This window comes from Gymnoscopelus microlampas (genome assembly GCF_963454915.1).
Source record: "Gymnoscopelus microlampas genome assembly, chromosome: 11".
NCBI lineage: Eukaryota > Metazoa > Chordata > Actinopteri > Myctophiformes > Myctophidae > Gymnoscopelus > Gymnoscopelus microlampas.
The window spans coordinates 27,080,145-27,093,374 of NC_139948.1; the positions used below are offsets into that span (position 1 = coordinate 27,080,145).

Genomic DNA, 13,230 nt, shown 5'->3' on the forward strand with positions numbered 1-13,230 from the left:
CATGTGGTTCAGGACGTTCTTCATAGTGCGACAGTGGGGCAGGTTGCACTGTCGCACCTCCCCGTTGGCCTGCTCACGCCGCTGGCATTTGTGCGCGTGGAGCAAGAGAACAAGCTGCTGCTGAATCAGCTTACGCTTCTCGGGGTCGGCCGTAGGGGGCGCTGCGCCGGGACCTGCCCCCACGCCCACCCCTACGGCACTGAGACCGACCGGGGGTCCTCCCACTCCTGCTGCTGTTGCCCCGCCCACTGGCACACCGCCTACAGTTGAGGGCTGCTGTTGCTGCTGGGAGGCCTTGGGGAAGAGAGAGAAAGAAAGACACAGACAGGGGAAATGTGTTAAGTAAGTATACACCGACACTGTACTAACTGCACTTGCAGCCTGTAGTTTATGCTAAAGGAACAAAGTATTCTGGATTTGTTGTAAACCTAAATTGTAATGAAACAGTCATCACAGCACTGCCTTGCTATTTTGCTTTAAAAAAATGTATAAATATATATTTACAAGAGACTGCAGGAAATGACAATCACGACAAATGGCGGATTAACTGGTTATATTTAATTAAGCTCCTTCAGCATCGAGAGCAGAATCAATTCTACATTGATCAGAGTTTTAGTGTTTGTGAACAATAGAGGTCTATGTGGTCAATATGCTCTTCAATCTGCACTCGGAACAAAATAAGAGCTCACCAATTACCAATAACAAAACATGCAAGCGAAAAGAACACAATCATTCAAATGATCACTCTTCACACACACAGACAGTGTTTTTAAGACTCAAAGGGCTCTTTGTCAGGTAAAACACTTGACCGATACATGCTCATTCATATAAACCCTCTTAATAGCGAAGGAGGTCATGATCTACACCAGCTTAGTGTAACGTGACAGGGATGTTTTGGCTTGGCTACAACCATGAACATGACCTTAGGACTTAGGTCCAATTTAAATCTAGTAATGAAAATAGGCAGCCTTGAGTGGAAAACACCACTTTTAAACATAACCACTTGAACCCTAGCATCTACAAGCTCACAATGTGATGTGAGCTTGTAGATCGGCTATTTTCAGCAAAGATATTTAGTGTAGACTAAATATACTAAAGGACCTAGTATAGAGCTCTCATACTAGGTATTTGGTCAACTAAGTATATAGGGTTTAAGTGGTACTGTGTTCTTTTGGTGAAAAGGAAATATCTGGCAAACGGCTATTTAAGACGACAAGTTTTGTGTTGCACAACAGCTAGCCTACTGTTAACAAACACCGAAAAGGGAAAAAGGGAAAAGCTTCCATGGAGGGAGGGCTCCCATCATGTATAAAGCTGATTATGATTCTATACAAAAAGGATGAAAACCAAATTGCACAGTAGATGTGAGTATTTGTGTGCTTACCATGCCCGGCATGCCCTGGCCCGGTGTTGTCTTCTTGTCCATGTTGAACTGGGCAGCCAGGCTGTTGGCCAGGCCTGCCTTGCTCTGGAGCTGTGGGCCCAGCCCTGCCCCAGGTAGCCCCTGGCCACCGGGCTGGCCGTACGGACCACCATAGGGGCCCGTGCTGGCCATCATATTCATCTGGGGAGGAGAGAGATAGGTAGGTTGGAAAAGGAGGATGGAGAGAGGGAGGGAAGAGAGAGAGGACAGTACAGATTGGAATGAAGCATGGGAGAGAGGAGGATACAGAGAAGAGATGGAACAAAAGGACAGGAAATAGAACAGGGATGAGAAGGAGAAAAAAGGGGGTTAGAGGACTGGATAAACGTCATGTCGTATGAAAGTTCCCCACACGGGCATATTACAAGCTTTTGAGCAGAAATGTTAACTTGTGTCATTCATACATTGAATGTATCAATTTGAAAACTTCTGACAAATTGATTACAGGTTTATAAAAATGCTGTTGATAAAGAGAGATGAAATAGAACGGAGTGACAATGCAAGATCATGTCAGTTTGTGAGAGATGAAGGATCGTTTTTACATTACCTACCTCGTAACTCAGACAAGTATGACTTTATATAAAGAGTACTAGTATCCTTGTACATAATATAATGATGATATTCAGAAAGATGAATCAGTGGTTAATCTGTTCAAATTCAACACATAAAGTAGTGTGCCAGTATTGCCTTAAATTAGTTTCCACCATTCTGAGATTACCTCCTGGACAGAAGCACTATAGTCTATATGTCACCACCATATCTTCCCATTCAAATCATCACATCCACTGCTCATTATCTTCTCACTGTAGCTAAGATATCTAGATAGTAGCAGGCATGTGGCCAAGACATGAGCAAGGTTTCCAAAATGATCTGCCCCCCTATTAAGTCAATGGCACCAAGATGTTCATAATATATACCAAGGCTTTCAAAGACAAATGCAGCCACGTTCAACAACAGCCGTGATAATATCTGATACAGTACTTTGAAATCTTTACAGCCCTGAACCAGTGCTTTTTAATAGTAGCAAATTCAAGACCAAGTACATGCATCCACCGGATGTGTGTACTACATTGATTGCTTGGCCGATCTCGTTGCTGTGTGCAACTGTTGGGAAATCATGACATTTTTTCCTTTTTTTCTCCCTAATTTAGTTGTTATGCCAAATTTTGGCAATTGATTCCGCCCCCGTCCCCACACACATTTGTTGTCACTGTTGTTCTATCCCAGTGGTTCTCAACCAGCTCTTTTTGTAGAGCCTTGTCCTACTCCTCCCAACCCGTAGGAATTGTGTAGTCACAAATATCACTATCCCCACCCGCTTCCCTCCCCCGAACACGGGTGAATTGTGTTTGTATAGACCCTTGACAAAGCCAGATGCACCGCGGTGGATTCGAAGTTTCGAACCCCCAGACTCCGCAGTAGTGGGCACTGGGCAGCTAATTTACCACTGCGCCATATGAAAACGTTTCTGCCTCGAAGCTGTGTGTGAAAATAACACAGCTCAGTGGGTTTCATGATGCTGTGAACTACTTCCATTCCACTGCAAACCACAAAGTTGCAAGCATAAAAAAAGGCATTGTGGTTCAAGTCCATAGCGTTGATGATCCTACATAATTTCAGTGCTCAAGTGTATTAGGGAAACAAGATCTTCATGGGAGGAAATCCCAGCTATGTAGATCTTCTATTTTTGAAAATCTTTGAAATTGCGACAGTCTTCCTTCCCTACAGAGACCGCCCAGGGACGGAAAACAAGTGCACTCATAAGGTAAAAGTTAAAAGATTTAGCAAAAGGCTACACCATGGGCTACACTTTAGTATAATATTTAAACATGTAAATCAAACCATATACACAAAAAAAAACAAATAGCAAAATGGAAAGCACACAATTATAAACAAACTCACTACGTTCTGGCCCATATTGCCTGTACGCCTTGCGATATTATACAGTATTTTCTTGTTTGTCTGTCAAGTCACCCTTCCTGTTCACCCTCTACACCGGACTTTCCCTTCAATTCAAAGACGAAGTTCTCCGATGATACTGCCGTCGTCAGCTGCATCACAGGTGACAAAACCGTAGACCGCGATGACATGGTGACGCGAGGAACTTTGTGAGGTGGAGCGAGGCGAGCTGTCTCCGGCTCAACACTGGCAAGCCCGAGGAAAGGGTGTTGGACTACTGCATGAGCGAGAGGGTGCCACCGCTCCCCAGCATCATACACAAGGAGGTGGTGGAGATCATGGAACACTACAAGTTCCTGGGCGTGCACCTGAACATGTTACTGGACAGTCTGACAACTCTGATGCCCTCTACAGCCAGGGCGGAGCAAGTTGTTCTTTCTGACGAGGCTCAGGTCCTTTGGAGCGTGTAAAAAGATGCTGCAGATGTTCTATCGGTCTGTAATTGCTGGTGTCCTCGTCTTTGCGGTTGCCTGCTGGGGGTGCTCATATCAGTGCCGGGGATCAATCAATCTGAACAGGCTGGCTCCATCGTTGGGGCTAGGAGGTGGCGAAGGTGCATAGTGCATACAGCAAGGAAGCTGCATACTATGCCCCAAAAAGAAGTTAAAAAGACTTAGTCTTTTGTTTGTGCCGGTAGCCAAGAGGTTTTACAATGAAGCCCACAATGGCCGCTCTGCTTGGTCAATAGAGTGATTTTTTAGAGTGAACACCAGCACAATACCGTACGGACACTGACTCTGATAGTCTGGAGGCTATAGTGCAATAACACTGTAGGGTGCAGTTACTGTACTCTTTATACTATTGACTCTTCAAGCAATATCTGTATATTTCTGTGATGTTGTAACGCATTTTAATTGCATGTACTTTTGTATGCATGCATTTTTGCTTACGCATTTGCCTTAGCATAGATTCTGCAATGTGTTAAGTTTATTCTTCCTATGACTGCATCCGTATCCGGAGATATTCGTTCCCATCCGCCTCCACTCTAAAGCGGAAACTAAATCTCCATTTTCTCGGTTGTTGTTTTTCTCATCGCTGATCACTGTTTAACATAAACTGCTGTAGCTTCAAGATGGCGGATCGCCGATCGAAACGGTCTTCGCTGGGCGTCTCACACAGCTACCATGTGTTACCCTGTGCTACCCGAGTTGAACGGGCGATTTTAAGGTATTTAGCGAGGTCTGTGGCGAGATGTTGGAAAATAGGTCATTATACCTAGTGTGCAGATGTACAATAACCCTGGTACTGATGGCATGTACCGTTGCAACAGTGTCAATGGTGTGGGGGTGGTTTACTCATTAATATAAATGTAATTAACATTAGTACTGTTTTATTATATCTCTGCTGTCCAGCGCGAAACTGCTAGCTCCAAAACGCTCATTGTTCAGGAAACGAAAAAACAAAATATACGTTTTTCAGGAAATGAAGAAAACCTTATATTTTTAAAACAAAGCAATACTGCCTCATCAAAGTTGGTATCTGACTTTATATATTGTCAGATACTTGCATGTGTCATTATATTATCAACACTGTACCCAAATCGCGGGTAAATCAATACTTTACCCAGCGCAAGTGGAGTTAGTAGTTTCAGACGAGCAGAAATCAAGCTGAAATGGAGTTAGGTGTCCAAACAACAATAGCTCCACTCGCTGCCGAGGGAGAGGTTTCAAAAGGGTACAAATTCTCAAAAGCTAACAATGGATATCCAAGCTCACAATGCATCACAACAACGTGTGAATTAATGCCCTGATGCTTCATGACACTTATTATATAGGCCTACAATAATAAACAGGACTTTAAATATTACAATAACTTCTGCAAAGAGGTAGTAGAACTAGCGCGACAGAAATGCTATGAACGCCTTTCTTCTTGTCACATTGCTCTCCTCATTAAACACTTCATAGATTTTAGAAATACAATTACTTGTTTTCATAACATTAGCGTCAGTGCTAAGTTTGATAAACAGGTACACTGCATAGTTTTAACAGACTACGGGGAGTTTGTCTACGTGTTCCTCCTCCTCGTTCACTGCGCAGCGCGCTCTACTCATGCTGTGGCAGCACTGTAGAGGAGAGGGGGGAGTTGTTTGTTTTTGACGGACAGTTTGAGGATCCAATGGAGTTGGGAGTTTTCGTCAGAGGCGCTTTTTAATACTTTTCATTGGTTCAAATGTTTTGATTTTTTTACACAGACCTAAAGGGTGTTCAATAGCGTTGATTTATGAAATAAAAAAAGAGATGAAAATGGAGTGGTTCGTCCTGGACACCGGCGATATCTATGCAGTAATTCGATTGCATGAGCGTCACGCATGTTGCACTTTGCGCAGAGCAAGTTCAGTCAGGAAACTCAGTGCAGTTGTTGGTGGCCGACCATTGGTCGGTCTCTCTCAGCTCCACGCTTCTATTCTCAACCAATCACATACTCACTTCACCAACAAGACACTCCATTTAAAATGGGGAAGTTTGCACTGCTCATTCCTTGCTTACTTGCTTACTACGTTGCTGCTGCTGCTGCTTACTGCTGTCAGTGCTGCTGCCTTTAAGCTTGCTGCTCACCCTCCACCACCCCAGCGAACACCTGTTTTGGATCTGCTTTTATGTACTATGGGGGGGATTCGGAAGGCCCTTAGGTGACATGAAGTGTGACATGTAGTGTGCTCCCTCAGAGTACCTAAAAGCAGATCCATTCATTGCCAAAAATAAATAATTTAATGCTAATTTTATATTCCTTGAAAATATTTTAATCCGTTCATGAGTTGTCCTGACTGAATTGCAGTTTGTTTGTTTACTCGTGATTCTGTGGCTTCTGGATGAGGGACGATGAGGCCTTGCCAGCATCCGGTCTTTCTTGTGGAAGTAATGAACTCCAACGATGAATGGCCGCAGTCGGTTGCCGTGTCCGGCCATCGGAGCCTCCATTGCTCCTTCTTGGGTTTTTGGAAACACGCTATTGGTTCGGTTTTCAGGAGCATGCTGCTCTGATAGGTTATCTAAGTCGGTCCCCAGAAATAGTTGCCACTGACCATCCAAATGTATTGCAACTTCCCATCACTAGCAAAATCAGCCCCCCAGAAATCTCCCACAGTCCATTGAAACGCCCTCATCGCTGGAGAAAGTCACCGCAAAGTTTCCATTCAGGTCTCTCCACGAGAGCTGCCTTTCAGCTACCATTAAAAAACCAATGACTAAGTGATGTAATGAAAGGACACAGAGTCTAATGATGCAATTCAGGTATGTTACCACAGAAGGCTACACCACTTCTTTTTAAATCCTGTGATAGCCCTTTCAACTGTTTCAAGCACTACCAGCACTACCATCACATGATGCTTCTGCTCACTTCTGGAGGATTCCTAACCAGCATATTCCAATATTAAATAATGTAATTGCAGGTCCTCTGCTCTAGTGGCTTTTACACAGCATCAGGATTTATTTTTTATGTTTTTAAACAATCAGGTAGAGTATACATAATGGGGTTAATGCTGCAGACGAAGAGGTTACAATCATAACAGGCAGCAACCTACTGCCACTAAAGCACTGGTCTCCCCCAGCCTAAAGCACTGGTCTCCACCAGCCTAAAGCACTGGTCTACACAAGTATAACAGAATAACCACAGCCGTTGAACTTGAGTCTACGGCTCACCTTGTGCCTCACCCAGGACAACCAACATGAAAACATCAGACTTTGTGAGGACCACGTATGTGTGTAGCAAAATTACTGCAGGGGTTTGTTTCAGATCGTGTAGCTAGTTATTGAGTCACAGTTTTAATCTAACTCCTAATGTCTCCAGATCTATTGGTTTCCTGTTCTATACACTCTCTCAATAAAGCATAAAAAGAATATACAAAACAAAACACAACTGATTTCTCACAGCACCAGAACACTTTGTTTAGGCTCTAAGGTCTTATCCCCCACTGATAAAAAAAAAAAAAAAACTGCAACATCTAATGATTTGAAAATGGTAATAATCACCATAGCAATTACTTTTTTCACATAATAAACAGTACAGCCAGAGTTCATGGTCTTCCTGCATTTTCAGCCTCACCTTGTTCAGTGCTCCCGGCTGCTGTGGCCTCATCCCGGCTTGTCCCCCAGGTCCCATCTGCTGTCCCCCTTGCTGCTGCTGTAATGTCTCTGCCAACAGATTACTATTGCTACCCATACTCGTGTTGCCAGGGTAACCCATCCTGGGTGAGCCGTTCATCACCTGCCCTCCCATCAGACCTTGCTGTTGTCCATTGTTGGCCTTCTGGGCACTCATCATCGCAGCCGCCCGATTCATCCCAGCCACCCCACCAACCATTCCCCCTTGCTGCATCAGTCCAGCCTGCTGCTGTCCCTGGGGTCCCATGCCTTGGGGCCCACCGGGGGAGGAATTCATGCCCCCCATCATGCCCATCGGTGCCCCTGGTCCTGTGCTGTTTTGGGTGGGCACCCCCTGTTGGGGCGGTGGTCCAGCGCGGAGGAGCTCGGAGAGCTGTTTGTGTTTGGCGGCGGCGTCCTGGCCTCCCACGCCCATCGGTCCCATCCCTCCTCCAACTCCCCCCAGGCTGGTATGGAGTTGGCTGAGGTCCCCTCCATTGACCAGCCCCAGCTCAGATGAGTTGATGAGCTCATCAGGAAGGTCGTGCTCCAAATCAAAGAGTGAACCAAAATCTGGAAAAGAGAGACATTCATGTTATTTATTTGGAGAAGCCATCTCTCAGGAAGCAACAGCTTAGGAAACTAATAGAAACCAATGGAATTCAAATTGCTACTTATATTATTTGAAAGGCTATGTAATTCTTAACTTTAAAAAAAAACATTTGCACAGCACTGACATCAACTTGATAATCTCTCTGGACTAGCTCATAGAGCTCCGCAAAAGAAATCTCCTGTCCTTCTGGAGCTTTGAGACAAGCAGCCAGGGCAGCAGCAGCTGCCTCCCGGAGTCTAGACTCCTCTCCTGGGCATCAGCTTGTGGTTTGATGGGGTGCCAAACATGGAGAGTGCATGCAGTGGGGTCAGGGTGAGAAGCCACAGAGGTGTAAATACTGACTGGGCAGGTGTGCACACACGGTCTACAGTAATATGCTATGCTGCCACATCACAGTGAGGGGAAAGCACAGTTGAAGGTCAGTTAATTTGGCGGAGGTAGGTTCCATCAAGAATAAGTTATAAATTTAACTGATTGTAGGGCCTTGCAATATATATATTTTTAATGGGAAAACTCCTGCACACCCCCTCTCACTCAATTCATGTTTTTATTGCACTTGATTAAATTTTGTCTTTCAGATACGGTATCAGTATCTTTATTTCCTCTCTGCCGTTCCTCAGAGTTTTCCCACACATTCTGAAGATTTCCTGATATTTTCCTATGCACCTGTCTGACTGCAAAGGACTGTTGCCATGTTTTTTTTTTAAATCTATATTTTCTTCAAGCACTTTCCCATGTCAGAAAACACGGTACATAAACTATGGATCTTTCTACCACAAAGTTGTCACAGAATAAGTCATGCTGGTGGAGAGATCATACATTTTATTTTAGAAGTGTGTGCAGGACCTAGAGGATAAATTGCTCTGCCTGCTGCCAGACAAATGACAACGCACGTTTACTTAGAACCAGGTTTTCAGCACAATGAAAGCCAAAGCTCTTGATCTTTTATTGACATTTGGCATTCCTACACCTCTAAGGTTAAACGCTACTGAAAATAAGGCAAGTGGCAATTTATGATGCTAGGTTGTAGGAGGTCTACTGTGCCAGTGACTGACTTAACAATGCCTGACTGGCACTGCATTTCCCCCAAACACATTCAGAATACACACTTGCCATGTCTTGGTGATGGCAGTACATAGTGCAGACATTTCTTAGGAAACACAAATCAACAGCCTTATTTTGGAAGTAACCATCACACCGGGGGTCACAGTACTAGCCCAGCTAACCATGTACAGCACATATAAGACCCCAGGCTAACACCCATTTCAAACAGATACTTTATATCCTTAATGTCTTTTCACCAGACAGTACTTCTTAGATCAAATGTGACTAAATAAATTATTCACAAAAATCAACTGTATTTTCAGTAAAGACCACCTTGAGTCTGATAACAGTTAGGCAAAAAGGCAAGGCATTGGCACTGTCCGGATTTGTCAGCCATGCTTGCGTAGTTATAAAAAGTTAGATGTAAAAAAGAACAAACGCCTGGTGTCATTATGCCATTCAGACAATAGGGGAGTATACAATACAAGTGGGTTCGTCGGAGAGCGCAGTAAAGTTGATCATCTAATCTCCGACCAAAAACACGTAAAGGCTTCACCGTTCATGCTTTACTCGAGGCTGTCGCACGACAAAAATTACATATTTTAAACAGAAAACGCATGTCGCCACTTTTGTTCCCGATGAAAATGTGTACTTTTTCTTGAAAATACGTTATTTTTTATCGCACGACAGGCTTGTACGTCGAAATAGCTATGAATAAAGTAACGTTAAAAGGGATTTCTCGCCAAATTGTTGCTCGGGGATTAAAGAAACGCTACAATGTAGCAACAATTGCATTGGCAGCACGACAACAATGCTTTGCGCAAGTTCTTCATTGATGAAGTGAGGGCCAAACAATAGCTAGCAAGTTAGCGTCAATACTCTCACGGACGGGCTAGCGACTACACAAGGTTGATGAATTTAAACCTTTTTTATTTTGTGCTGGAATCAAAGGCTAGCGTAGAGGCTACTAAACCCCGAATTGTGTCCACCGAAATGTTTACAACAGAGTTGGCTAACAAGCCACTTCAACTCAGCTGAGCCGGTAGCTACCAAGCTAGCTGCATCGCGTAATACCATTCTCTGCTTTTAAAGTAGCTAGAGTGCTAGACGTTGTTTAAAAAGGGCTTGTAGGCTACGTGGACAGACCGTTTTCATATCATTTTAGTATGGCTTGTGGGTCATTCATTTAGGCGTATACGTCAAATCGAATTGGCTCTCTGAACATGTAAAAGCTCTAGCCAACTTGAGAAAACTGGGGTGACTCGACTCTTCCATTGTTTGGCGGTGGAACAGTAGTTACTAGCTAGTTGGGTTAGCCAGGTGTGCTAGCCTCCTGCGGCTAGCACACCAAAACAAAACACCTGGAAAAGTTGTCCAAGTCGACAACTCCATGCTTTCTTGAAGCAATCTCATTTTCTGAGCCAAACCTTTCCATGCATGCATGCGTATCGATAGAGGCTCTATGCAGCAACTAAGCAAGTCCGTGCAAGTAACTTCTACTATAAGGCAACTCTGCATACTATAATCGTTCTGATCTATGACTATTTACTCACTGGCAATTACTTTTCGTTTTGTGCTTTGCAAACAATGCATTTAAAAAAAAGGTGTTTACCGTTTCCATCACTGGCTGATACAGAGAGAGCTGGAGAGGACAGCTTGGGCCTCTTGGCTGAAGGCGGGCCGGACTCCAGGACATTATCGGCCATATTTTTGACGAATTAAAAAAATACTGCAGATCCACACAGGGCAAACGTATTCCCCTTGTTTGCGTTTCCTGAACCCTCTTGAAGAAATCGTATGGCTTCTTCCCCCACCGCTTGGGGGACGGTAGGGGAAAGGACAGCAATGTTCAACTCTTTCCTTCAGAGTTCCCACTCTCGGTTGATCCCTCTCCGTAGATATCAATCCCCCTCCCCTGTCCGAGATTGTGTTTCTTCACAGATTTCTCGGAGTTGAACAGGAGGAGGTGGGAAGGTGGAGTCGCACAAACAGACAAGCGAACGGGCTTCCGACAACCTCATGTAGCCTCTTCTGCGACATAAAAAATGCCCCAAGACCTGTCCTCCGTGGCTGATTCTGTGTTGTCCGCCATAGTCGGCGGTGAAATCTAGTGTTTAAATTCCAAGGCGCTTCAGTTGATGGTCTCGGCCAGGCAATGAAGATGAAAAATGCAATAGAAAACTGCAGGCCAAGCGTACCCGGGTGGTAACTTTTGAAGGGGCTTTCTCTCATGCAACAGTTTAAAGAACCCCGATAGAGTTCACACTATATTCGACTTGATCTGAATTCTCACTGCAATCACCCCCCAACATCACCAAAACAAGCCGGTCAGTTGGGTGGTGTGATCTATCTCAGTGGATGACAGTGGTTTAAAATGCAGTTAAAGCATGATGAATTGTAGTTAATCTCAAGTGCAATACTAAGAAAGCAACTTGCATTGGCTTTTGAACTGAATAAATAGCATATAATGCAGTTCTACTGAGAGATGAACACGAGTTTCACTTGCATGAACTCGTTCAAAAATAACTACTGCAAATTCCAATTTACGTGCATCTCAAGTTTCTTTTTGCATGTGCATATCGACTACAAATGTACACTTTGTGTATGCGTCTATCCATGCAAGGCACTAAGTCAAAAATAACGGACTCATATTGCACATTTGGTTGTTGCACCCCTTTGCGTGAGTATGCCTATTGCAGCCAGCGGGGTTCGAAATGGATGCAATAATCATGAAAAATCTTGTCCAAAAATCACAGCTTGTCTGCCTTTTCGGAATTGTCAATCGATTCTGCTGCAGCTTTCTCTTTGTCGGAATAGTTGTTATGGGATATGAAGAAGCTAAATTGCCAATCAGTGGGCAAGTAGAATGATCCAATTAGTTTTATTTTGCAGAGGACGTTCCATGGGGTTACATATCCTTCGCTTCTGAAGATATTTCTCGTCCTGGGGTTTCTGCTGACAACACTATTAAGCTTTCCCAAAAACTGGAGAAAATCAAACGCTTTATAAATATTGCAAAACAATATCTTGTCATTCACTGCGTATACTGATAGATCTTGTCATGCAAGCGAAGAAAAAGATCCCATCCAAAAACTGGAGAATACAATGATGGGCGAAAATGTAATAAAACGACGTGGGTCGCCAAGAAATTATGACTATTTTAGAAATGGGAAGCCACGGATCGGCAAGATATTGTTAGCAACACCCCCCAAAATATTTTGGGTTCACAAAATCCTTTCATTGACTCTTTGTGATGGAGAATGCCCCCCTTCGCGTTTCTCCTGGCAATTTTCCCTTCTCTTTAAACCCGTCTTTCTCCTTTCCACCTATCTCTTATGCCCGCTAGTAATTTATTTGTATAATTGTCTGTGCGGGCTTTTTCCTTCCTCCGCGATGGGCACATAATGATTTTTCATGTTCATTTTCTTTCGTAGGTTTTCCTTCGTTATAATATATTGCCCTCTTCCGCCTCTCCTCTCCGTCTCCGCTCCGCAAAAACACCCCCTTCCTTGGATTTTCAAAGAGTATTTCCTTTTTATATCACCGACTCGTTTTTCTGACGTCTTATCTTTTGTTCATGCCTTTTCTTTTCCCTCCCAGTGCTCGGACACGATTCCGCCACTCTTCAACCGGCGGTTCCCGGAGTGGCTGTTATCGGTGTTGGAGTCGCTCCTTCTCTCGGTATCTCCTGTTTCTTACGGTCTGTCCGCACAAACAAAATGGCGGCTTGTTGTTTCTACTCCTCTGATACGGGGGGAGGGTTGGAGGTACAGCAACATTAGGCGTGAAGGGGGGTTGGTTGGTGCTCGGGATTGCCCGGAATACACTTTCGTATTCTCTCGGAGTTGCACTACTATCGCAATCATCTGTAGGGGACAGTCGCGCTCCACCGGCAGCAACCGCACCACCATCAGAATTGGCTCAGATCCTTCACATTCGGCAACCAATCAATGGATATACGTTTGAACTTTTTCAAAGTAAAGCCTTCATCAATTACATTTCGCTTGATATGATCATGCACATTCAAACCCCACACTCTGTCCACATTTTCTAAATCATCCAGTGTTTTAAAATGTATACATTTTTCACATCAGGTTGTTCATGTGAACAGA

General features: G+C 44.1%; 1 protein-coding gene across 8 annotated transcripts in view; it reads right to left on the minus strand.

Moving 5' to 3' along the window:
* Positions 1-13,154, minus strand: part of ep300b (EP300 lysine acetyltransferase b) — a 43,093-nt gene extending 29,939 nt beyond the window's left edge. For 6 of the 8 annotated variants that reach the window (XM_084071668.1, XM_084071667.1, XM_084071662.1 and 3 more), the window contains exons 1-4: positions 10,731-13,154; positions 7,424-8,034; positions 1,385-1,564; positions 1-294 (exon numbers count right to left, since the gene is read on the minus strand). The exon at positions 1-294 is cut by the window's left edge and continues 31 nt beyond it. In XM_084071668.1, coding sequence (XP_083927794.1) covers positions 1-294; positions 1,385-1,564; positions 7,424-8,034; positions 10,731-10,824 — 1,179 coding nt within the window. In that variant the 5' untranslated portion in view covers positions 10,825-13,154. The remainder of the gene's footprint in view (positions 295-1,384; positions 1,565-7,423; positions 8,035-10,730) is intronic. The other 2 variants (XM_084071666.1, XM_084071664.1) reach the window with 1 other exon arrangement.
* Between the last annotated feature and the right edge of the window lie 76 nt (positions 13,155-13,230).